This window comes from Falco punctatus, assembly GCF_963210335.1.
Source record: "Falco punctatus genome assembly, chromosome: 2".
Taxonomy (NCBI): domain Eukaryota; kingdom Metazoa; phylum Chordata; class Aves; order Falconiformes; family Falconidae; genus Falco; species Falco punctatus.
This window is the reverse complement of record NC_137581.1, coordinates 117,945,413-117,972,711: the sequence shown is the minus strand read 5'-3', so window position 1 is coordinate 117,972,711 and position 27,299 is coordinate 117,945,413. Positions and strand designations below refer to the sequence as shown.

At 37.4% G+C, this 27,299-nt stretch overlaps 1 protein-coding gene across 6 annotated transcripts in view; it reads left to right on the top strand.

The window, feature by feature from the left end:
• Positions 1 to 27,299, top strand: part of NECTIN3 (nectin cell adhesion molecule 3) — a 69,397-nt gene that overhangs the window by 23,557 nt on the left and 18,541 nt on the right. For 5 of the 6 annotated variants that reach the window (XM_080375295.1, XM_080375297.1, XM_080375296.1 and 2 more), the window contains exons 2-5: positions 3,681 to 4,019; positions 9,954 to 10,250; positions 12,144 to 12,261; positions 15,014 to 15,165. In XM_080375295.1, coding sequence (XP_080231421.1) covers positions 3,681 to 4,019; positions 9,954 to 10,250; positions 12,144 to 12,261; positions 15,014 to 15,165 — 906 coding nt within the window. Of the gene's footprint in view, positions 1 to 3,680; positions 4,020 to 9,953; positions 10,251 to 12,143; positions 12,262 to 15,013; positions 15,166 to 23,021; positions 26,133 to 27,299 lie in introns of those variants that run through there. The other variant, XM_080375292.1, reaches the window with a different exon arrangement.

Below are 27,299 nucleotides of genomic sequence, written 5' to 3'. Positions count from 1 at the left end.
GACTTGAAGTATGACCAGCATGTATTGGATCACTGTGCGATTAAGAAATCAGTTAGTGCGTAGGGACTTAGCTAAAATAGAAACATCTGAAGGTCCTGGATATGGCAATCATGCCAGACGGCATATGAAACAGTGCTGGACAATCTGTTGCTGATCAAAACAAGGTAAATCCCTCTGCCTGTTGGCTGTGCAGTCGGAACATGAACAGTTTCATTAAAGGAGGAAGACTGGCTGATTCGTAGAGACAAGGAGTTCTAAGGCATTTGGACAGGCAGAGCGATACACTTAGGTGCAAAGCTTTGAAGTGAATGGGACTGAGTGCCATCTCACAACATGATACTCAAGTAATTAACCCACCAATAAGTCATCTGATAGTGTGTTCAATTAAGTGGGGTTATACAGGAACCTCATTCCATGTCTCAAAGACATGCTAGAACGTATGAGCTGTCAGAGCACACATGACTAAGGTAATGAGAGGGAAGATGATATTTTATCTGTCTTTGAAGTGAGCAAAAAGAAAAGGGGGGGAGGGGGAATCCACAAAGACACTGTCAAACCTAAAGAAAAATGCAAGGAGGCTGCATGATTACTAATTGAATGCAGATTGTTTCCTGAAGGGATGTAGGTATGATGATACGCAAGGACTTCAATATTATGAAAGTGCAAGTAGAGAAAGTCAGATTTCAGTATTAGATTTCAAGACGAGAGCTGGACATTTATTAAAACAGTAAATGTGTCCTATACATTAGTACCTTGGATCAGTTAAGGAGATAAATAATGTGGCATTGAAGTGTCATCTTGTTCAGATTCTTCTGCATCATAAGCCTCTAAAGCTTTATTTTGGAGTGGACATGTAGCTGTTACTCATTATTAACGTAAAATGTTTAATCAAAATATTGACTTTTGAGTGGAAGTCGCTGTGTCAAGGGAAATACTTGTCTTAGAGTCCTGAGTCTTGGAAAGCCCTGAATATTAATTAATTTGCTAGTTTGAACTGCTAGCTTGATTGTTCAGCACGCAAAGTAGTTAGTTAAATGGTAACTGACTGAAGCTTAAAAGCAGAGATGCTATTGCAAATTAAAGATGTGGTTGTTCTCACTTGAGTTTTAAACTGATTTTAAAATACAACACTTCAGAGTATATATGTTGTTATATAAGCTATATGTAAGTTTAAGTTAAAGGATTAGCATCATTATGGTGGGTTTTTTGTCTTTAGAGTCTGAGCATGTGTCAGAAGATGAGATAAATGTGAAAAATTTGTTGTAATGATCTGTTCCCTACTGGAGAAGGTGGATTAACAAGATGTAACTAATTACTGTTCTACAGCTGCAAGTGTGTGTATTCTGTATGAGGCCAGCTTCATTCAATCTGTAAATCTTGAAAGTAGCAGAAATAACAAAGTTTGATTTCTGAAAATTTGTGCAATTAATGTGAGAACACAATGTTCTTATGGCACAAATGATCTCTTAGAATATTCCTTGGTGGAAAAGTTTTATTTTTGCATCTTCATAAAAGGTATAACTATTAGTTGAGTACAGATTTTTAAGTGTACTGTGGTCATCTTTGTGTAGCTAAAGCCTGTAATCATTAGGAGTAGGAGTAGCATTGTCAAAAAAAAAAAAAAAAAAAAATTAAAAGGAAACAAAATGGCTTGTGCTTTCCACTAACTAGGATGACTTTCCAATTCAGTTTGTTACCTTCCTAGAATTCTGAGCAGCTTTTGTGTAAATTTAGTTGTAGGGCTTTTGTGTATTAAGTTTGTTGGAGTTATATAGAGCTGATCTTTATGTTAAGGTTCAGTACAGCTTAAGATTCAGTAGATATAAATATTGCAAGTTGCTGGTTTCTGAACAAAAGTGTGGTTTTCCTTGAATGATGTATATTCTGTACATTTATATAAATATAAGGTGAAAAGCAATGCGTAAATGCTTTTAAAGGAACATTCCACCTCATGCTTAAATTAGCAATGGCAAGTGGAGACTAAGTTTGTGCAAAATTCTGCATGTTTCAGTTGGTATTTGAATTGTTTGCCCTCTTTCAAATGTCTGTCCCAACAATGTGTGTTAGCTCAAGAGGCATGAGGACACTAGACAAAATGTTCTTTCATTACTCATGGATTAGTCATGGTAGATATTCTCTGTGAAACTTACTCCAGGTTTTTGTTGTTGTTTTCTGGCTATTTTTTTCTTCACCACCCCTTCTTAGTGACTGGCATATCAAGAATCTTGGTATAAAGTTCTGGCTTAGTTTGGTTTATTTGTGCAACTTAGTGTTTTCATACTATTGGCATTAGTCAGTAGTTTTATACTGAAGAAATCCATAGCTGAATCTTTCAATCACTTGTTTAAGTGACTTCATTGACTTAGTTATGGTTTGAACACTGAAAAAAATCAATTGATGGGAAATGGAAAGCTTTTAACAATGGCATCATACATAAAGGCATATAGAGAATTTTTTCCTGACCACGTGGTTTCTCTTTCGTGGGAACTTGTTGACTGAAAAGGCAGTTAATGTGTCAAGTGGAGCGACCTGTTCATGGCTGTGACACTGGGGCTAGTAAAATTTAGATGTGAACCTTGTTGGTTCAAGGGTGAACTTCACTAGTTACAGCTTGATATAATAACTGAACTGGAAATCAGAGCAGTTGAATTAGCTCTGTTAAGACTTAGAGCACAGTAAAAAGAAATACAATGTGGATTAAGGGTTTGATTCTTTTTCATCGTGTTTGTTTACTCCAAGAGAACAAATGATGTAAGTTACTGGAGCACTGTTTCGCAGAAGAAATTATGGACCTACAGTTTAATGAATTGCATGGTCCTGGTGGATTTCCTTTCTTGAAAGGAGGTGGTGTAAAATGCGGAGCTCAGAATATACTTGCTACTGTGGGAAGTGTTTAGGTATTAAATAGAAATATATTGAATCTTAAGCAAAAGTAGGTACAGTCAAGTGTTAGCTTATTTGCTGTGTTAATGCACAGTGAAGATCTAGAGTGAAGGCACCACACTACAGTGTAGCAGAAAGTTTGCATGTGTATGATGGTACATATCTTCACTAGAAACTAGGATCATAAAGCTAAAATTAAATTCTTAGATTGACTGTCACTTAAAATGGAGTATTTTGTGGGGTTTGGTTTTTCTTGTTTTACTCTTCCAATTGTTGCTCTGGTTTAAGTAGTTGTTTTGGTAAGTGGTAGAAATTTCACTTACGTATTTTTCCTTAAATTGTCTTTATTAGGAGTCTTATCTTATAGTAGAAATAAGTGCAGTAATTTAACATGAATTTTTACCTGATGCTCTGCATCAGTAATCAGACTGCTAAAGTACCATGTCTAACTACTGGGGTTTTTTTAGTGTATCTGAAGACATGCTATGCTCATATCTAGTTAAAATTCCAAGAGATTGATAATACCAGTTAGACAATTACACAACTCCATAAAAATGACTTTGTATTAGTGATAGTGTTCTCTGAAGGATAGTTGATCTATACCTAGCTTTCACGGTTTTACTTAAAGCATGCTCTTGTAATGATTCCACACTGCTGTGAACCGGGTAGGATATGGTTGTTCAGAAGAAAGTAGGAACTGTCTTTGAAAAATGCAAGCTAATTATGAAGAAGGCTTAACGTGAAGACTTAGAGGTATAACCTTCTTGTGTACCAACTAACAATTGCTTTGTTTTTAGGTGCCTTAGCTGGACCAATTGTTGATCCACATGTGACAGCAGTCTGGGGGAAGAAGGTTGCACTGAAATGCATAATTGATGTAAATGAAACAATAACACAAGTTTCTTGGGAGAAGATACATGGTAAAAGTTCACAGACTATTGCTGTTCATCATCCTGAATATGGAATATCTGTTCAAGGAGAATACCAAGGAAGAGTGTCATTTAAAAACTACTCGCTTACTGATGCCACAATCATCTTAAGAAATGTAAGCTTTTCTGATGCAGGAGAATACATTTGCAAGGCAGTTACATTCCCACTTGGAAATACACAGTCGTCAACAACTGTAACAGTACTAGGTAAGTCAGCTCTGTGAAGGGAGGTGAAATTAATAGCACAAACTTGTTAGTGCAATTCTGCAATTATTAATGTATTGTATTCTACCTTTAACCTGATGACAATACAAAAAAAAAATATTCGCTAGTCTTCATAACAAGTGTCTTGATAGTTTTACTGTCATCATTGAGGAGGCAACTTTTTTGGGGTCTTGCTTCTTTAGAACTTGCTTTTTGATTGTCTGGGTACTAAAAATGTTTCCTATGTAGGCATTGTGCTAATGCAAACGTTTGTACAGTGCTTTGGAACTTAGATCTTGCAATATTCATATGGGGGACCTCTGTATGTGCATGCATGCTGAGAAGCTGCCAAACGCAGCTTTAGCTACCACCTTGACTAAATTCCCTCCTTAATGTGTTGCTAACGTGGTAAGTTAATCTATCCGCTTGGGGTTGGTGATGTAAACTGTTGCTTTACATTTATACCATGCAAAGAAAACTGCCTAGACCAGTATTGGGAGTTGTGGGAAGGAAAAGGCAATTTAATCCCTGACTACTTTTGGATAGTCATAATGTGGAGCTTACATAAATTCAGTTTTTCACATAAACTAATTTTGTCTATCTCATTGAGGGTTCAGTGTTGCTGTCACTAAAGGACCGGTACTGAAGCACAGGTAGACTTGGGCACTATTGCAGTATGAGGTAGAATGATTATCCTGAAACTTGAAAGCCTGTTGACTTGTCCTCTCCTTACAGCCTTACACCTTCTTGTAATACAGTAAGTTACTTCTGTATCCACTGCAGGTAGTCAAGTGGTCTTCCCTACAGCTGGGGTTAGTCCTCAATGACTATTTCTGTGAAAAATTGTGCTTTTTAGGATCTTCTTGGTCTTTGATCTCTGCTTGTCACCGTAGTAGAATACTGTATGAGATTAATGAGATGGTTGTAGCACAGTATGTGGACTGGTTTTCACCACAAGGTGGGGCAAAATAAACGCATCAAAGCAAGTGGCTTAATCCAATTTGAAACAAGTAACTTGACCAAAGAAGTTCTATGTGATGCAGAAAGCATGCATCCTGATGGCTCTCTTGTCCATCTGTCTTCTCTCTGTACTATGAGTGGCTGTGGCTGTTGTAATAGGCTTTGTACTTCAGGCTTCAGCCATTGTGCTTTATCAACATACAGTGGGAGGTTCTTACTGATTTCCCTCATCTCTTCTAGTCAGTTCCTATTTCTATTTCTTTCATTTTTTTTCAGATCACATTAGTAGTTGTTTCCATGTTGCCCTGCACATTTTAGGTTTATGGAGAACCTGAGGAGGAACTTGGAAAGCAGATCTATGGTCTGTGTGCTTACTATTCTGGGTTTGAAGATGTAGGACTGCAACTTTCTTGATGAGATATATATTGTCAAACATTGCAGTTGGAATAGGTAAAGGAAGCTTTTTTCAAGTGTACAATGGTCCTGATCATAGGGGGGAGGTTATATTTGATGTAAATGGTTGCTGATAGTTGTAAGCCTCTCTGACTTGGTATCAACCTCGGAACTGCAAAATGCACCTACTTGTGAAGATGCCTTTCCATCCTAGTTGGCAGCTGCTTGGCTTGTGTGTACAGCTGGGTAGCCAACTCTCTGCTGGACTTAACTATGTTCTGTGGCCTCAGCAGCGCATTTTCTGTCCTTGGAAATTTTTTTTGGTACACTGACATCTAGACTCAAAAGGTAAAAATACTGTGGAAGTGATGGTTTTCAGACTATGCGTGTGACTGAGTAGCTTCTGAGCTTTACTGGCCGGAGCTCAGCAGTTCCAAGCTCACCAGAATCTTAAGGCATTGAACAGCTCCAATCAAAATTTAAAATTTGATGCAACTTAAAATTAGCTTTATTCTGACTGTATTCTCCCCCTGTTCTAAAAAACCTTCCACTTAAGTGAGAAGTTCATGTCCCAAGACTGAAACTGTTTCCAGTCAAAGCAGCATTGCCTTTTTCCCTAGTCCCTGTCTATTCCTAATTAGCAAATAAATAATTTCTTTCTAATGAGTGAACATACTGAACTTAATCATGTGGTAGATCCTTGTACATTGTAAGGCAGTGACACCGAAGAGAAATGGAGGAAAAAATAAGTACAGGACACAGTGTCCTGTTTTTTTGCAACAGTACTCTGATTACTTAAGAAAGAATATTTAGAACCTCTGTCTTAGGCTACTTAAGCTTAACAGACTTAGCACCTTTGGTGACTTTGCTTACTCCCACTTTGCTTTGCCTAGTGCTTCATGTTGTCTTAAAATGCACTGTAAAAGAAGATTAAGACTGTGAAAATATGAAGATGCTTTTTAGGTCAAACAGTTGCATGGATCTTGTCTAAAGTTTTGTTTTTTCAAACTTAACTTGTCAAACTAGGGCAAAAAATGGCAAGGAATTTTGTGTCAAGCTGTTTCTTAAGATGCTGAGTAAAGTGGCCAAAGTGGTGTTTGAAGGCAGAAGAGATGGTGTGTGGCAGCGTAGCTTGCAGAGCTAATGTAATTTTTGTGTTACTAGCTTCAGCACTGTACATAATTATTTTAAGTAGTTGGTTTGAGTCTGTTGCCTTACTAAGCATGGGCATTCATAAATCAGATGTCCTGCAGGCTTCTTGCCAGTGCTGTGAGTGAAGGACAGGCTGCACATACAAGGATGTCAAAGGTGTAGATCTATCACCAGGAGTAAATCTCAAACATTAATGTTCAAATTCTTACAATAAGGCATTAAAGATGCATGTTAGTATAGAAAATGGATCCTCTCAGACAGGTCTGATAAAGTAATGGTGTTAGAAAAGTGCTAGTTCGTGAGATGTACTGGGCTAAGAATAAGTATCAAGTAGATAACACATTAGTTAACTGACTGGTCTTAGAAGACAACCCAAAGCACAACAACAAAACAAATCAAAACCCCTAAAGTCAATAATGAAGGATGAATCAGTGGGCAGGGTAAGTTACACGGAAATATAAGGCTGCTGGTTTTGACTGGAGAGAAAATAAAAAGCAGAAGTAGTATTCTGGAAAGAAGTTAATCAAAGTGTCACTTGATGAAGGGGCTGGCAATTCCATGTCATGCTGTTGTCAAGGAATTAGTGAATATAATGGTAGTTGGTAAATGCTGTTGATACTATGGTCATGCTGACTTCATCCAGATCTCCTGTGCACAATGGTTAAAAAAAATGGTTAAAATTAACAGAAGCAATTGAAAAAGGCTTATGAAGTACTTAAAATCAAGAAGAAACTTAGAGGCCTGGAAACAATGCGACAGTATTTGAGGCGCTTTATTTCCTGGATGCTTTATGTTGTTTTTCTAAAAGCGCAAGGACTTGGACAATCAGAGTTCTCTTTGCTTGCGTGAATGTAAAGAGAAGCTAGAGTAAGTAGGGTTAAATTGGAGAGGGGTCATAAATCAGTAAAAGGGCTAGCATAGATGTGCAAATTAGTTGAGAATTCCTAAACAACTGCACATCTGGCTTCCATACTTGAGCCACCATTTCTTATAATTCAAATATAATTAATGCTGTAATACTCTTTTGGATTTACATGGCTATTCTTCTAAGATCTATGAATGAGATGATCCATGTGCAGTGATAACATTTGTCCATTCAGTCAGTTTCTCCTTTGCCTGTTATTTAAAGGGGATAGGGGAAACTGCCGCTGCCCTTGAGCTATTACATTGTGGAAGCAGGTCGCTTCTGCTTTTGGATCTTTCTGGGATTGGTGGCTTCCTTTCCCAAGCTAAACATTGTCTCCACCATCTTTTATTTACCCGAATAGAGCATAATATTTCTAGTGAATGGGTGAAGCAGGTTCTCCAGTGTTCTCCTGGTCCCCTTCATGTGCTCCCCCACCACCACTACAGTGAGCAGTGAAAGTGTAGGGCATGCTGCAGTATGGTTCGTGTGGCACGCTGAATGGTCCTGGGACAAAAGAGGACTGCTCCAAGAGTCTGTGTATGGAAGTTACACTTCCATAAAAACCAAGTCAGCCAAGAATCCACAAAAAACCTTTCCAAACACCACAATGGGTTATTTTTTTTCCAAGTAGAAAACCTGGGAAAACATGGGTCAAATATCCAAGCTATGTAATGTCACGTTCACCATAGTAGCTTTGAAAGGCACTTTTTTCTTTTTTTTTTTTTTCAGGTGATGGGATGCTTGGTATGGGCATCCATTCACGTATCCAAGCTTATTGCAGAAAGCTTTAGTTGTTGCTAGTGTTGGAGACCAGGGAGTAAGATTTTGAAAGCAGCTCTGGAGATACTTCAAATCTAGAAGAGTGAATGTGGGACTTAGTGGGAAAAATGCCGCTGTTGCTGTATGTACAGTAGGGTCGCTAACGAAGCAGAGGGTAGGCATTCAGAGAAGCCAAGTAGAAACTAGTCCACTCTCCGTATCTGCCCAAACAACCTTCAGTTTGTTAATGAGGTATATTCTTAAAGCACTTACAAGCATAGAACAGAAAACGTATTTTTATAAGGTTATCCATTTAGTAGTTGCCTTTCCTTTTAGTGTAATCACACAGATAATAAACTACCTTCAGACACGAGCAGTGTTAGACTGAGCAGAAAACAAAAACTGATTCTGGCACTGAAGTCACTCAAGCTGAAGATACTGTTACCCAGTTCTCTTGAAAGTATAGGTAGTTGTGAACTATTTCATTTCAAGATATGTGGGTCAGCTTCAACTTCTAGGAAAGAGTCTGTGAACTAAACTTCCCTTTCTTAAAGAGTATCGAAAGCTGTGGAAGTTGCAAGAGTTGTCGGTGCTTTGTGATTAGTGAGGGCTGGTCCACTGAGCTGGGTTCTGAAGTGTTATGCTGTGTAGAGATGGCTTCACTTCAGGGGACTCTGATAACCTCATTAGACGAAAAGACAAGGATTATATAGTAGGCTGGGATGCTACTTGGAAATCTGTATTTTCCAGTATTGAGGGTAAAAACGGCCCATCCTAGAAAGCAAGCCCTGGGTTTGTATCTGAAGCTTCAGACGGTATTTCTGACTTAAGCTGCAACTGGAGGACTACAGGTCTGAAAGAGGTTTCTTAAATAATAAGAAAAAAATTAAAAGCTTCTCAATCTATGGCTCTTGACAGTAGACTTACCCATTAGGAACTCAGCTTCTTTTAGAAGGAGGTGGGTTCTCTAAGCCTCAAAAATTTTGGCATGAGCAATGGGTTTACAGATTCTTCCACTTGGAAATTTGAGTTTTGGACGTAGCACCGAGTTCATTATTTATTTATTTATTTACTTCTATGGGTATTTGCTCACAGGAACATATATAGGCAGAATTTTTTACATATACAAATAAATTGTTTATATCAAACCTATATGAATCTTATGTAAAAACCATGTTGTATATTTGTGTGTACCTGTTAGATTGTGTATAAAATATGTTTGTACATAAATACATTTTTAGAGGTTAACTGTCCTTTTCAGCATGGAATGAAATGAATTTCTACTGCTGTACTGTTAACTCGAGGGTATTAAAACAATCAATGAATTAGCTTTGAAATGACACAAATTGGCTGTATAGATTAATACTTTAAGTGTAATGCTTGAAAGTACAGCAGAATCTAAGCTTTTTTAAGAAATCATGGTGTAGTTTCAACCTAATATCTTAAGCTGTCCATTGTCAGGCACTGCAGCCAGAGTACTAGTTGGAGTTTTGAATCTGACCACGTTGGAATTCCCTGACAATGCATTAAATGTAGGGAATGACCAACATTAAACTTCAATGAGTGGACAAAGGTGAAAAGTATCAGCAGGCCAGAGCTTTATGCTGTCATCTCTGCTATGACATGATCTTATTTCTGGAATATCTGATTAGCATGAGCTTTTTGTAAATGGATTAGATCTTGTCGAATTCCTTTGCGCAGCAACAGTTTCAAAGATGTGGAGTGTTTCTTGTTTTAAATGTTTGTTTTTTCCTCCCCCTCCATAGTTGAACCAGTTGTGAGTTTAACAAAAGGACCAAACCCTCTAATAGACGGTGCAAACAGGACAATAGCAGCCACTTGTACAGCAGCTACTGGAAAACCTGCTGCAGAGATTGACTGGGAAGGAGGTCTTGGTGAAATGGAATCCAGCTCTATTTTGTTTCCAAATGAAACTGTGACAGTCGTAAGTCAGTATATGATTGTCCCTACACGATTTGCAAGAGGAAGACGGATAACTTGTATCGTGAGGCACCCTGCTTTGGAAAAGGAGATAAGATACCCTCATGTGTTGGACATACAGTGTAAGTATTCTGTAAGGTAGTTTTTACTTGGTATCTATCTTACAACCACCCTCTTGATTGGTGTATACCTTCCCCAGGAAGTAATTGAGCACTTACTGCTTGAGGAGAAAAAGGGAAATTAAACTGGATAGAAAAACATGCGATAAGAGGTAGGCTGTGCAGGAGTAGAAACCTAGGGTCTCTGTATTATAAATAAATTAGTAACAAAGCTTAGAATACCATTATGTTTCTATTGTTTGTTTTGCGTATTGGCTCATGGGTAAATATTATTATTCATGTTTGTATTTAACATTAAAAAGATTACAGACAAAATGAAACTTAGCTGATCTGTAAACTGTTTATAGTGCCTTGCAATTTCAGCAGTATTAAAAAGAGTTCTAATGAAAATTCATGTTTGAGATGACAAGTTGAAAGTAGGTCTTATGGGGGTCAGTAAGTTATTTTCAAATTACTTGCTAAGCTTTTTCCAGTCTAATTTGCAGAAGGAAACAAGAATGTAATAGATAGACTGCTAACATTTGTTATTCAGATTGTTCATGTAAATTAAACCTGTACCAGGCTTAAATTTGAGACTTTAAAACACGAGCCCAAAGTGAGATGGCTTACAGTGCTGCTTAGCTAAAACCAGTTAAGAGAAATAAGCCTTAGGCATGTGATCAGTTTTTTGTTAGACAACGCATATGTGACCAAAACTAGCCACTTTCAAGTTCTTCCTTTGGTATCCTGTGCCAGCTGTGTGCTGCTTTAAAGTTCTTAAATCATAGAAGTCTGTCAACTCAATTAGAAGAAATGTGGTGGCTGGAAAAAGTTAACGTTGCTCTTTTGGTTTGACTAGAATATCTTGTGGCTTTGGTTTTGTTCTATAAGTAAAGAATCACTTATTTGAGCATGAAGTAGTCATTAGTACTGGTTTATTTTGTCAGTGTTGCAATGAAGTTCTAGATAGAAATGTCATTGGTACAGAAATGGAAATAAATGTTATTTGTTCCTGTGACTGTCTGAAAGAGTGAATAAGAGAATGAAGTTTCGTATTTGAAGTGAAATGAGGGGGCAAGCTGGTCTTGAACTGGTTTTTGTCTGAAATCTGTGCTAAGGCATATTTCAGAACTCTTAAATGAAATTGTATAGTAGCAACAGAGCAGCAAGTGAGGAGCAGAGGTTTTATGTCTTGTTCTTTAGGCTTCCTTCAGTCTTACACTTGCAGCTTTTGCAACTACTCGTCCATCTCTGCTGTAGGAGCACAGATGGATACCAAATCATACCACTGCTTATGTTTCCTGGTTTACGAATATTTCATTTAGATCCCTCTGGCTTATCTGAAGTGGTCTTGCATTTTAGAGCCATAACGTAATTCTACATTATGATGCCAGGGGATAACTGTTAAACTTTTTAACTGGCATCTGTGAACTTGTTGGTTCTTTCCTAATTACTTGGCTTCTCAAAACACTGTTGCTGGTCCTTTGCCGCATTTTCTTAGCGAGAAGTAGCTCTAAATTACCATTTCTCACTTAAAAAAAAAGTCAAACAAACAACCCACAACCAAATGTTAAACTGATTCTTTTCTTCTGAAGTCCTTCTGCTTCCCCAGAGTGGGGTATGTTTGCTGAAAACACACAGTGGGACACTTGCACTGATTAAAACAACTTACTGTTCCTGATCTAATCCACTGCTGCATATTACACTGTGGCTTGGAACTGTATTGGTGTTCTCAGTGTATTTTGTTGTTGATTTTTATTTTGAACCCCAAAACAACAACAAAAAAGCCCACACCACCAAAAAAAAAACCCAAACAACCCAGAAACCACCTTCTGCTCCACTGAGCTGACCATTACATACAGTTCATATTTAAAGCAAGTATTGTGACTGTTGATAGGTTAAATCTTTTTTTGTCAGATGCCCCAGAAGTTTCAGTAACTGGCTATGATGGAAACTGGTTCATTGGAAGAGAGAACGTTCAGCTCAGATGTAATGCTGATGCAAATCCATTACCTATGGAATTTATGTGGACCAGGTAAATATTTATAAAAAGGGGCTTGCCACATCATTTACAGTGGTATAATCTCTTAGTTTACAGTAAGCACCTGTTATGAAAACAAAAGGAGTGTATGACTTGTATTGTATTGGTATTATCTAGCCTTTAGAAGGAGGATACAAGCTGTGTGTATATATGAGTACGGGTGAGTAGATATCTTGTACACTTACAAGCCTGAACAGTTTGTCATTACTCAAGATAAAGCCTTCTGTAGTTACCTAATAAACTGTGTATGATGCAGTATATAAAGCAAAGCCCAATGAATCTAGTAGGGATCCAACTATTATTTCAGTAGTTCTGTTTGATTATTACTTAAGTAGATTGTAAACACTTGAGCAGGCTTTTCTATATCTGCATTTTAAAATCTGGAAATTACAGTTGAGATGGCAAATACTGCTTACTGAATTACAGAATTTGTCATGTTTTTCAATAGTGCTCAAGTAGCTGCCAAGACAAGATAAATGCAATGTTTTGCATAATGATGGAAACTGTCTCAAACATATGTCCCCAGTTGAAAAAAAAAAAAAAAAAAAGAATTCATGAAATGCAGCTGTTAAGTAAGAATATGGTTTGGGTGGGTCCTACCCTGAAATTTACTGTTTTGCTTTTAAAGTGATGGAGGAATTTTGGGTAAGAGACAGAAGAAGATGATAAAAGCAACTGTAGATCAAAATCTATCCTGTGAAGAAAAAAAGAAACCTAACTATTTAAAATTGATTTGTTGGAAGGAAATAACTTTCTGAAGGACAGTGTAAATTTATATGTAGCTATGTTACAGTGTTTATGTCAGTAAAATCAGAGGAATGTTTACTGATGTGAAGCTGTAATCTATTTCCCTGCCTTCTTGATGGTAGATATAATTCGGTATGTAGGAACGGTAGGCATAATGTGACTTGAGAATGTTGTATTGATAAGTTTGGGATGGCTTGATGGCAGTTTCACAGGAAAACAAAACATTACTGTAACAGACTCAATCCTAAAAGCAGCCATTGAAATCTTAAGTCAGTATTGCAGCTACCTCTGATCCGAACGGCGTAGCAGCTCTAAAGTAGGTTTACTAAAATACATGCTGCAGTAGGCTGCCACTCCTATCCCATGCTTAGCTTAAAATCAGTGAGATAGCAACACCCAAAAATTCATATGTTTAATAATCAATACGACCTCTACTTCCAATTCCAGAAGAAATACACACATTTAAGGCATTTCAAGCTTCAGAGGTCACTTATAAACTTCCTAAGGTTAAAATTGAACCAACTTTTACAAGAATAAGCTTAATTTTCTGGAATAAAACCACTGTGCCGCCTTAGTTGAGCAACAACAAAACCCATCCAAGAAGCTGTAATACTGGTAAATGAGGAAATGCAAGGCGGGGGGTGTGGGGGCAGAATTCAGTTCTGTGCAAAAGAAGCATCACTTGAGTGGTTAAGGAAACAGAAACTAGCTGCTTTGAAATTGTGTGCTATTTCACTGGTTTCAAATTCTAGGCGCTTCTAGAACAACCACACCAAAAAATCTTCCCTAAAAGCAAAGGTGACATTGTATTTGCTAGGGTAGTAATGTTCTAATGTTCTCATTTTAAAAAGTTGCATATATGTGAATTGCGTTAGAGCTTTCAGACCATTTGGCAATTGCATAATGTTTTTTGAAATAAATACTGCTGTTACTATGAATTATGAAGTACATGCTTAGTCACTTTTATCAACTTTATGTGGCTGAAGCAATTCTGGTCAATAGTCTTTGTCAGCAAAGCAAAGGGAATGTTGTCTTGAACCTACATTTCCTGGAGATCACGTTTACTGTTAACCACGGGGGGGGGGGGGGGGGGGGGGGTGTTCTATTTGAGAACCTATTCTTAAGTGTCGGGGTGGCTTTTCTGTTCAATACAACCTTAAAAAATGATACTTGCTAAATGCTTCCAAGATACGGAGACCTGCTGATCACATTTGAGTGTAGACTTAGTCCTGCTTAGCTGTTAATAGATACTTGGATAAAAGTAAAATGGGATGCAATGGTATGAAGTTACGCAGGTGTTTAATGGGTAGTTGGCAGTTCTGTTAAGATAGTTGCAGTGCCTTTGCCCCTGCCCCTTTCCCTGTTGAGCTTACAAGGTGGTTCCTGCAATCACATGCAGAACGCTAGAGGGAAATAAGATTTGGAAAAACCAGTTGATGGGAAAAAAATTTTAACCAGTTGTTTCCCCAAATATATCACCAAGCACCGAATTTGGTTTCAGTGCTGTGATTTAGGTGGAAAAGTGATGGGGAATGAGAAAAGGCATGTTGAGAGGGAAGAAACAGCTTAAACTCTTGCTTGGAAGTCCCAGTTGAAACATCCTATAGATGAAGCATGTACTGACAAATATTTATTGTGACTGGATGCAAAAGAACAGACAGATAATCTTGACAGCAGTCTAAATGCTTCTTGGTTTGACTGTTGGGTTTTAGAGCTGCAGATGGATTGTTCCCCCAATTTCTTTAGTGATAACACTGCTACAGCTAAGAAAGCATTATCTGTAGACAGTTTGCTAGTGCCAGCAGATCTGGCATTTAAAGGATTTGGAACAGAAATTAAACACTGAATGTTGAGTGAATGCTGAGAATATCCAATGAAAGCCCATTGACAATGTCAGAGCACGGAAAAGCTCACTCTCTAAACTATTGCAAATAGCATTTTAAACCTGTTAGACTGTAATCTAAAGATTGACAGTTAGAATATAACTGTTCTGTTTTAGGTTGGATGGGCAATGGCCTGATGGTTTGCTGTCTGTCAACAATACTCTGCAGTTCAGCAGCCCATTGACTTACAACTACACTGGGACTTACATCTGTAAGGTGACTAATTCACTTGGTCAGAGAAGTGATCAGAAGACAATCTACATATTAGGTAAGTCTTTGCTGAAAAGTTGGAAATTTTTTTGGGTCAGTGATTGAAATAACAAACTGAAGAGCCAGTTGATGCATAAAATATTAACGGCTTTCATTTGTGTCAAGAGCTTTTGAAAGTATGGATTTGAGAGCTACAATAAAACTTGGGATTGACCTGGCTTCAGTAACAGCAATGTATAGTGGAAGTTCTTGAGGTTGAGGTAGTTCACATAGTGCTTCTGAGATGATTATATTCTCTTGGTAGATGAAGTTTGGGGGTTCTTTCCAATGTTAACCTGCATAACATTAACCTGTGCCTTGCCTGTAATAAATTGGAAAAGACGTGTTAGTGGGAGGGGAACAACTATGTTTAGTTATGTCAAAGATGCTCTGCTTTAAAGAAGTTAGGATTATGATCTGTATGTGTGCGTTGTATTCCAGCTACTCATTGTCTCCTTTTCTCAGGATGCATATATCCAGTAACTATAAAGTATCTTATGCAGAACTCTTGCTGATCTTAGTGTGGTAAATTTGTGTGTCTCTTTAGCACCACCGCTGCTGGAAAACATCCTTATATCTATTAACACAACGTAATTAATGTTTCACTATGACATCTTTGTGAAAGAACAGCACGACGTAGGGTATGTGTGAATAGCGTTATACAAATGAAAAAGCACTCCAGATTTCCATAACAGATCAGCTAAATTAGCTAATAGCTAGCTTGATCAGTAAGTGCTAATGTGTTATCATTTTGTAAGGAAGATAATAGACTTGAAAATTAAAACTTCATTATGTTGGGTGGTGGTGATGCTCTTTAGCAAGTTCTTGACATGAGTTATTCCACAATGTGAATTGTCAGAGTGCATGTTGTCCAGTTAAAGGAAAAAAACATAGATGACTTCTTTGCAAGAATTTAAAACTACATATGAACATGTAAGGGTGGAGATGAGAATGAAAACTTAATATTATAAAACTGAAGGTACAGGATGTTTGAAACCACATCTTTTAGAACTCATATTTGACAGTTATCTGCATCTTCACAAAAAAGGATTGGGTTTGTCAGACTGACATAACTGCACTGCAGGGTATTGTGGACAACCAGTAAGCTCTATTTAACTGATTAGTCGATGACCTTGTTAACTGGGAACTTCTAAATAGTTTGAGACATTGGAATTATTTGTGAACAGTTGAATTATATAAAATTCTGGCTTTCAAAACTGACAAGTGCTGCAAATCAATAAGAACATAATTTCTGTGAGAAGTTACTTTTGGATGCTTGGTTCTAATACCTCCTTTATGGAGAAGAATAACTGCCTGTGTGAGTCTCAAAAAAATTACAAAGACTGTTGCATTGTATCGAGTCCAACAAAAATATCATCGTTAAATAGGATGAAATGTTATCTTGGAGTGTAATATTCAAATACGTTTACTCAGAAAATAATGATACATGTTTTTATAGCTCTGTTCTGAGCCTCAATGTAACTGTAAGGAGGGGTGAAGTTTGTTAAAGTCCACCACTTCTCAAGTTGTCAGTTCTGTGAATATGATGTGCTGTAACTACAACTCATGCTTTTTACCCTGGCTGTCATACATGAAAATATAAGGCTATCATTCAGTTTGTTTGAGAATAGCAGACTAAACTGGGTTAACTGTAAAATCGCATATATTTCCTAAAATGAATCAAATTTTTGAAAAAGCAGAATAGACATACATGCTTGTGCAGCAATACAAATACTTTAGCTGACATTAATTTCAATTTTAAAGAACTTAATGTAACTTTGGCATGTAGCATGATCAACATCTGAGAAAATACACGTGATTTTTAGGCAACTTAGAATAAATCTGGTGCTGTATCACTACAACTAATGCTCAGGCAAGTCGTAGACATCAGTTTAATGCTGAAACAAGCATCCAGCACTCGGCTTTTAGATAGCCTGGAGAAGATAATACATAGTGCTTTTAATCGGTTTGGTATAGACTTTACGTGTTTAGGAGAAAAGATTAAAATGAGATAGGTGAGGCAATCGAAGTACAGTACCTGTATTACTTTCAGAAATTAATAGTAAGCACATTTTATTGTAACTGTAAGAATAACTTTTCAGTGTGACTGGCTCTTTTAAGTAGGTGAAATGACCTTAAAAATTGTGCAGGATGGATCAGTGACTGAAATAACAAGTATGTCCATCTTAATTGTCATTCAGGTTACCCTGCAGAGGGGAATGTGGGAGACTGGTGTCAGAAGTATTGAAAAATGAGACTGCAGTAGTAAACTTTTAAGTCAAACTGCTTACCACCTTCATGTTTGACTTCACTGAGCAGATACTATCTAGATACTTAGATACTAGTGATGGTGAACATGGCACTGCTGTACTGTAAAAGAATCGCTCAGTTAACTTATGTTTCTATTTTGCCTATTTTACACTGTCTAAAACATGGCAAAAACGTGAACTGAAACTTTGAAGATAGCAGTCAAAGCTGTATGATCACACCATCTTTCAAATGTTAATTATGAAGCTGTCAAAGAGGATTTATGAAGTTGATGTTTCTGAACAGTCATGATGCTGGTAGTTGTAAAGATTTTTAACTGCTAGGGAAAAAAATGCTAGTAAGTTGGAATGTGTTGTAGGATTGGAATGTAAGATGAGCAAAAAAATGGTTTTGGTCCTAACATGCTTTATTGAAAAATAAAGCTGTATTTTTAATAAATTCTGTGATCCTAACCTTTATGTTAAGACTCCTGAAGTGGAATAAGGAAATATAAGATAAGTAGTTGACAAGGGACTAAATAGTAGATTTACCAGCTTCCCATTACAGGAGATGATCCAGCTTTATACAGGTAGGGGAATATTAAATAATAGGGTGTTTGAAGCTAGAGCCTTTTTTAATGCTGGTTTTAAAGGCACAGGTGTCCACACTTCACTTGTTCAGTGATGTGAAGTTAAACTTGGCATGTATATTTGTCCAGCAAAAGCAAGTGGTGCTCCTTATGGAGTTCAGAGGTGATCAAGTGCTGAAATTCCTGACTTGGTCCTACAGCAACAGGTTTTCCAAAACAAGTTGTCAGCTCTATATGTCAAGTACTTCATCTATGTACATTTACTCAGGGGTTGGTTTTTTTACACAAGGAACTGAATTTTATTTTCTTGGCTCTGTGTTCCCTCACCTTCATGTTGTTTACTGAGGCTTCCCCTTTCTTTATTTGTGAGAGAGAGGTGACCTGTGAGACTCATACTAAGATAAAAATAGACTTGCTTCCTCTGTCATCTTTTTAAATGCCTGCCTTTGGAGGAGACTTTTTGTTAAAAGTAAAGCCAGCCTGGTTTTAGCCAGCAGTTGCAGCAATTCTAGGAAGATGTGACTTCTAAGAACAGTCACCTTCTTGCAGAGTGGATATTGTCAGCATTAGCAGAGCACAGGCTGATCATCACTTCTGTTTTTGTTTCTTCATGTATAGACCTATTTTCTGAGAGCACTGTGAATACGCAGCTGTATTGGGGATAGTGATAAAACCCACTTTTTCTGCTGTATGGAAAAGGGAGTCCCCTGACTGCAGACTTGTGTGCTGCCTGGTATAGCAGGCTTCGAACTTGGAACATCATTCCTGAATATTCCTTGCAAGCTTGAGGTTACGATAACACATTTTCTCATGTCCAAAAAAATGCCAAAATATTCTATCTGGTGTGTGGAAATTCCAACTGGAAAGTGCAAAAGTACACTGGACTCGGAAAAAGGATGATTGATGAAAGAAATGGTCAGTTGCCTTCAGGCTTGAACCACTCTTCAATCATGCTGCCAAAATGAGGGGAACAGACTGAAGATACTCCTAGGCAAAATGTTCAACTCTAATGCAGAACCCATGTATACAAGACACTGTGGGGAGAAGGTTATGCAGTGTTGGTAACCGCTACTCAACTCCTCTAGAGTAGGAATGATTGGAGAAGCTGTGATAAATCTAAAAATCATTAAACCTCAGATGTTAAGAAAGCCTTCTTCAATGGAAAGGCTACCTTCCTTGCTGTTAGAAGGTTGTTGCACCATAAGCTTTTCAGCACTTGGAAGAAAGGGCTGTTTTTATAATGCCTGGCTACATAGTTGTGAAGTACTTGAATTTTTAGGTATTTAGCATCTAAAGGAAATGCAGCAGTAGCAGCAAGTTAAGAAGCAGAGGTAAATATGTCTTTGTGCAAACATAGTTCATGTACAGGCAGACACTTTTCACTTGGTAAAATGAGAACTGCAGAGAAGTATCTTGCAATTTGTGTGAAGCCAACTCACTGCTGCTTTCTAAGTCATTGATAGCAGGCCTTTCTCTTGCAGAAGGCAAAGACAGGATTGTGGGAGTCGAAGTGTGGGGCTTGAATAGTGTAGGCTTTGTGTCTTGTCTTCAATAGGGAGAACTAGACATTGTCATGGCTTTTGGAACTTCTTTGTATTAATACACAACTACTAGCCAAGGTACCTTCCCTTCCAAAACTTTGTTTCTGTAATGCTTAAATGACACGTTTTAGCCAAAGAATGTGTGTGCCACTATTGAGTTTTCTTCTTCATTACTATAGAGGTGGTCCCTTTACCTGTGAAATACTTTGAAGTGGGCTGAATCCCAAGTGGGTTGTAGTTTAAAAATAGATTCTCTAGCTGATTTTTACAATGGTGTGCTTGTAAGCACACCAAGACAGGACTTAACCTAAGATTTTGAAGCTAATGGTGTGGTTCTAAGGATGATTCGTCCATCTGTTTGTCCATTCATCCCTGATACTTGGCTTCATGTTGGCTTGGAATTCCCATAGGAACAAAGATGGGTCCTGGATATTTGAACAGGGCTTTACTGCAGGGGGATTGAGGAGTGAAGATGTAGTGTTTGGTGATGTGAGACATATCTTGTAGTTGGATGTCTTAACTTATCTTGGGCAGAGTTTCTACATTTATTTGGATTGTAAGAGCTGGGAAAACTATCAAGAACAGTCCTTTGAGGGAAAAGTAAAAATACCAGAAGCTTTTGAAAGCTGGTACTGACTTCCATGGGAAACATCTGAGAAATAAGTAATAGAGGGAAGACTAAGCAGTGTACAGTGACCATGGTGCTTTGAGAAGGTATTAGTTTTATTTGAAGTAAAGAGTAAATCTTGCTTTTCTTGGTAGAAGATTGTCAAAGGCCTTGAAAGAAACTAGGAAAAAACAATCAGTAGGAAATCAATGTTTTTTAATGAAGTGTCATTTAAAACAATTGACTTAAAGTGGTGTGCTTGATGTTCTGTGGAAAGCATTGAGAACTCAAAACCACATATCAGTGACAATGTGAAATCTTATAATTAAAGAGCTTGTTGGTATGAAAGAATAGTCTTTCACACCAACAGACAAGAGTGGAATTTCCTTAATTTGGAGATAGTATTTAAGGTGTGATTTACATGCAAAATTATGTGGAGTGGAGGTAAGAAACTCTGGCTTTCCTGGTTTTAATGTTGTTTTCTATTTGGGTGCAGGGAAGAGAAAAAACAAATTAGCTTTACTTTCAGAAAGCTCTGGGTGACATCAGAAGTTAACTTTACATGTTCTTAGTTGTAACTGGCCTTATAAACAAGGAGGGACTATTTTAATTTCATTATTCTTCAGCAATAAAAGGTCCTGACACAAATACACAGTAGAAGCATTCATGGTTATATATTTGAGGAATTTATTTCAAAATGAACACTGAAATGATGCTACATTTGCAATGAATTTGAGACTAATATGTTAATTAGTGCTTTTAGATAATGCACTGGGACTACCTGACAACTGGTGGATGAAATGGAAGTTTTGAAGGAAGTGTTTTGCAAATCACTTGTATTTTAATATGTTAATAATAGACTGTAATTGCCACTGTGTTTATTTCACGTGTTTGATGGTTGAACTTGCCAGGATGCAAATACTATGTTCTTGGCAATGTGTATTTTGTATTGTGCATGTGGAAGATGGGATTTAAGACCTCTTTATCAGAGGGAAATAGATCAACAATTACAAAGCCAGTCTAAAAAACCAAAGTACATACGGCCTGGAAGAAGATATTGCTGGTACTGCCTGAAACTGTATTTTAATCTAACAAATCTTGTGTCTAAAGCAAATATATTTTCAAGGAAGAGGGTTTTGAGTTTAACTTCTTGACCTGTGGTTTTGTGGGATGTGGGAACCCTAGTAAACTAGGATTCCATAATCTCTGTTTCTTTGTTAAATTATTAAACTTGCTTTAAATTGTTTGTTACTAAAATCATCTGAATTCCTCTTGTTCATTTTGGTAGTGCATCTTCCTTGTTCAGTTTCCTGTCTTCTGTCAAATTAATTTCATTTATGTATAGCTCCCTAACAAATCACCACTTCTACATAGTCAAGTAATATAACTCTGTGCTTTGAAAATCTGTGTAAAACCTTACTTCTGTCAAGCTTAATGTTCTGTTCAGCAGTGAGGTGCAGTCTGAAGTATGATTTGTAGTGATCATGACAAATGTGGCAATTCTGTGTAGTATGAGAATTGTATGGCAGTCTGAGTAGTAAAATTAAAAAATATATTTATGAATCTTTCAAGTTATGACTTGTCAAATAACTGGAAGCATGACAAATCTCCAATTCTATCTATTTTGCTTTTTGTGGTGGTAAATTTAGGGTGCCTCTGCAATACAGTAGCAGTAGTTCCATGAATCTTGCTTATGGGCTTTTAACTAAATGACATAATGAGCTACTTGGCCGTCCATATAATATTCTCTCTAAAATATTCAAGCTATAGTAATGTGTTGAGTGTTTGTTGCTTTACTGACTTGAAAATTACCTTGCATTGGGTGAGGCAAAAAGCCGGTTTTATTCAGTTTCAGTGTGGCACAGAAATAGAAACTGAAGTTGCATGTCACATTGCGATTGACTGGGATAATCTCAGGAGGCTTTCTCAGTGTCATCAGCCCATCACTTGCAACCCCGTCTTCAATACAGATGTGATCTCCAGTAGATCTAAAGAACAAAGGAAAAAGCTGAGTGCTGGAGAAGCTTGGTATCTGGCAATCTGTTGTTTACTTGCATAACGTGATGTGAATCAGTTTATATTTTATATTAAGAAATTGATACAGAAATTTCTTTCTGCATGAGGGATCAAATTGCTTATAGGACAATGCCTAGACATCATTTTTACTTCAAATGTTCCCTTTAATTTTAAAATCCTGAAAGCTCCTTGCTCAACGTAAGTGTTATTTTGAGATTAATACATGCCATTTTTAACTGTGCTTCTTTAACTAATCCCAAGGTGTAGCGGAGTAAATTGCATTAATGCAACAAATGTTTTTGGAGAGAATAGCTTAATAGCTTAAAAATCAGTAGTTCATGTGCTGCTGACTGAGCACACAACTCATAGTTTTTCATTCTTGCACTTGCTGCCCTGAACTATTTTTGAAGTGGGAATTTGATGTGGAATAATTTACTCTGTGGCATAATCAATTAATTTGATCGAGTATTTCTAACTGCTGCCTGGAAAGATAGAAGGACTGCTTGGATTTTTCCTAATAGGTGGCATTCTTCCATGGGGGAAGTAAATGAACTATGAATAGTCAACATCTGAGCAGAAAAGCTGCATCACCTTGCTTGGAGGAGGGCAAGATGTCTACTTAAAAAATACTGTATTTCCTCCCCATACTGCCTATCCTGCTGCAGTATAGCTCGAAACCACATGTATAAAGCTCGTTCAAAGCCTGTGGGAAGTGTATGATTTTTTTTGTAGTGCCATGAACTTGAGAATGAAAAACTATTCTTGTAGAACATACCCATCAACTTTGCTTTCTTATAAACCCTTAACTGATTTAGCTTGCATTGACATTCTGTGCTTTTTCTGTGTCTTGTCTACTTCTTTGCTCTTTCCATTAGATCCTCCTACTACTACCACTCGACTGCCCACGGTTCCCTGGCATCCTTCGACTGATGGCATCACAGGTTTAGCAACAGAACCTAGAATAATAGATTTCCCATCATCAACCTTGCCAGCCATGCAGGAAGACACTTGGGGTACCGTCATCGGTAGTGCGGTGGGTGGGGCGCTCTTCCTCATACTTGTCAGTGTTCTGGTTGGAATAATCTGCTATAGGAGAAGACGGACGTTCCGTGGTGACTACTTTGCTAAGAACTACATTCCACCATCAGATATGCAGAAAGAGTCTCAAATAGATGTTCTTCAGTCAGATGATGTGGATTCTTACCCTGACAGTATAAAAAAAGAGATAAAGCATCCAATGAACAGCTTAATATCTAAAGATTATTTAGAAGACCCTGAAAAACCTGAGTGGAACAATATAGACAATATTAACAGGTACCAGGAACGTTATGAAAGACCAATGGATTACTATGAAGGTGGAACATTGGGAATGAAGTATATGGGTGGTGAATGTTACGATGACAATGAAGAAGACTTTGTTTCTCACATAGATGGCTCGGTAATATCTCGGAGGGAGTGGTATGTGTAGTGACCACTGAAAACTAAACGTGTACCTATGGTTCATTTCGTTGGCTGATCACTTTCAGATTGTTTATACTTACACAAGAGGAGGAATAAACTTTTTGAAACTGATGTTTTTTCTTTGGGGGGGGGGCATTTTTATATTGTGACTCGACACAATGAAAATATTGAATCTGGGGAAAATGTATTTGAGCTGCTTTTTTTCCCAATGCTGTACTACTGTTTAAGATTTGAGTTTTAATGCAGAGTGCTTATATTGGTCTATGTCAGAGGTAAAAAAGGCTAAATTAAAGTTGCCATTGAAAATCGTTTAAGAATAAAAAGTGGCTGTCTTGGCTCTCTGATTTAGAAAGAAGTTTACCTAAGGCAATGATCAACTAAAATCCTTGGGGGCTTTTACTTCACAGATTAAGTGAATTACTCCAATCTAGATACCATCCATGGTAAACTTAATGCTTCTGTATAGCAAATACTTCACAAATTAAAAAGAGTTACAGCAGAATCAAAGCTTTATTTTTGGATTTTTCTGCACAAAAATGAATACCTCTTAGCATTTTAATGAGCCTTCTTGTAACTATGTACTTAAAGTCATTGCACTGAAGTTAACTTATGAACAAAATTTTGAGGAGTAACTGTGTAAACAGGTCAAAGGCTTGTCTCTGAATAAGATGAAAAAAATATTTTTTATAGTCATTGATTTCTGAAGCTTATGCTAGTGTCTGTATATGTACATACAGTAAGATAGTTAGGCCTGTAATTGGCAGAATGTCAAAACTCATTAACAAATACCAGACTTTTCTTGCAAGTACACAGGGTGCAATTTCAGAGACCTGTTTCTGAGGCTTTGTGGGAATCCTGCCATTGAATTTGAAAGCTGGAGAAGTGGACACAACTAAGGAGAAAACTCTTAACAGATTTTGAAGCTGGAGGCTAATGCAAATTTGGTTATTTTCCTGGGTGCCAATAAACATTAAGCATGCTAAGAGGTGTCAAAGCATTTGCTAGATTTTTTATGACCAGAAGTTAAATCAGCGGTTTTACGCTGCTTCTGAGTAAGTTATAGTGCTTGCTTTGAAGAGGTTAAATAACATCTCAGATTATTAGGGAAGTGTACGCTTGCATTGCTACTTCACATAGTGAAAACACATTCTCCGATGGTGCAACTACAGAATCTGTTACAGCATCTGTGAAACAGCAGTTTAGATAAACTGTGCAGTCTCTGTACTGCAGTGGATTTGTTTTCCCTGCAAATGATCAATACTGATTTAACAACTTGTTCTTGAAAACAGCATTGTATGTAGGGCATCTCATTTGACTTCTGAAGTAGTTCTACTTTTTGTCTTGGGCAGGTTCACCAAACTAGTTCTGATGATGATGTAGGGAGGAATGAAATAACTTTAGAGGAATTACAGAACAATTATAAATTCATAATTAGAATAGTAGATACTTTGAAGTGCCATTTTTAAGTGCTTAGCTCAAGGAAAATGAAGCTGATAAGGCTACTAGTATTTGAAACCTGGAAAGGGAAAAATCCTTGCTGCCTTTGAAATAGGCTGCGTAATTATGGCTGCTGCGTGAGCATTCATGCTGGAAGTTCTTTTCTATTCTCAAGATCTTTGGTAGCTTTACAGCATTTAGAGCTTCACAAAAATAGTTGTATTGAACGTTGTAGACAATACACTGTGATTGCATATGACTGCATGTCTTTTAAAGAAGAGTAAGACAACAGCTTTATTTGAAATTCAAATGGAAAAGCATCCCTGAAGAACTGAAGTTCATGTTTGGATTAACAGAGTACTGATAACATGATTGACCAAAGTCTCAAGAACAATAGCAAATTATATTGTGTGTAGCTGTAGTTTGGGTGCAAACACAAGGAAAGGAGTTAGATTTTCTAGCAGAAGGTTCTGATCCAAATTATTTCTGAAATAGAGATACCATACCTCTCTTCAAATGAAAAAATACTTGATATATCATCTTTAAAAGATGGTGTTATTTGGAAATAAACATAACCATAAGCCTGTTTTCCACATGGGATATCTTGCTTTTGTCTCTGTGGATTTTTTTGTTTTGTTTTTTAAATATATATATTTAATTCCTATGGGTTAAGAAGTTGAAATGTTTTGGAGTTGAAGTTGATAATAGCGATAGGGCTTACGCGTGTTGCAATGTTTTGTACATTATGTCTGCTGTAAAAAGAATTGATTGTAAGTATAAATGGTTGTTGTGTGAATAAACTTTTTGTTACATTCTGGAACATAGGTAGTGTTCAAAAATGTTTGACAGGTACATTCTCAAAATTGGAGATGAAAAAGCATAACATTACCAGTGGCTGGTAAGCTGGCCGAGATGGGCTTTTTAGCATGCCTTCGTGGAGACTCAAAGCTTACAAAATAAGTGTCTTCAGAAACTATCTTAAAAAGTATGAACCTTGGGAACGATAAATGGGGATAGGTGCTGTCCAAACACTTTCACTTTAAGCACAGCTCATACACTGTCTAGGCTTCACATTCTTTTTTTTAAAAGAGAGTACTATTTTTTCAGGTTTCGTTTTCAGTTACTGTTGCTCTGCTTTAACCATATTTCTTGGAGTGAATAGATTCCCATCTTTTCTGACCACCTGGCGGTTAAGATGCTGTGTGGCTGGCACCACGCACCTCGGGTGCTCTCTGGCTTGTTCAGCTTGGCGGGGTAGTCTGGGTGTCTGATCGTTTCTCCGGTGAGACTGATAGAAGTTTTGTGCCTCCTATTTTGCCAACGTGATTCAAAAAAAGCAAATAAAGTGAGCTCTCTGGTAATTGTACTTCAGTTCCTGTATGTCACTGCACTTTCTGGGATATTGCTATTTTTCTTGGTGTTCAGTACTAAGTGGGAGGCTATTGTCATCTCACCCAAAATGGGATTTAATGGCTGAACTTTCAATGAAGATAAAATACTTCGATGTTTCAATATTATAGGAGAGTTCACTAGAAAAAAGAGACTCTGGGAAATTAGTGCAGTAGGGAATAGTCAAACTCTCCTGGTGTAATGAGAAGACCAAAGCATCTTTGTGTACTCTGGACCGAACAGTGTATAGTGGTTCCCTGCAACTTTCCTACTTATGAGCACCCAGTGGAAACTAAACTGAAGCCAATTAAAATGCGGTGGTTAGGTGAGCCTTCCGCTGCTCTGTGTGCCCATTCTGCTGGAGACGGTGGGCATTATTGTTCTTACGGATATGTAGGCTGGTATCAGAGACGTAAATGGAGCTTATGCCAAGAAAGCTGTTTTGTAAAATAGAACAATGATCACCGAGGGTGGTATGTTACATTAATCTTCTGGAGTGAAATAGCTTCCTGCAACTTGTTAATCTGTCTTTATCCCTTAACTTTAAGATAGTCACACAAAAAAACGCTTATTTCTTTTTTTTTTCTTTTTTTTTTTTTTTCCAAGCTACTTAAACATGCCTGCATAAGTGATCCCAGGGGAGTATTTCTGTATGTATCTAATGTTGTATGTCTTTCATATGCAGTGAGAGGACAGGGATGCCTTTATTGAATTGGAAGGAAGGTGGTTTGGGGTTTTTTGTTGGTTTTTTTTTCAAATGAGGGATGAGAAAAAGATGGCTTTGTCCAGCATACAGGCAGAACAGCATTAGAATGATGAGTAATTGATAAAAGATACTGCATAGCTTTGTTTTTTTGACGTGTGAA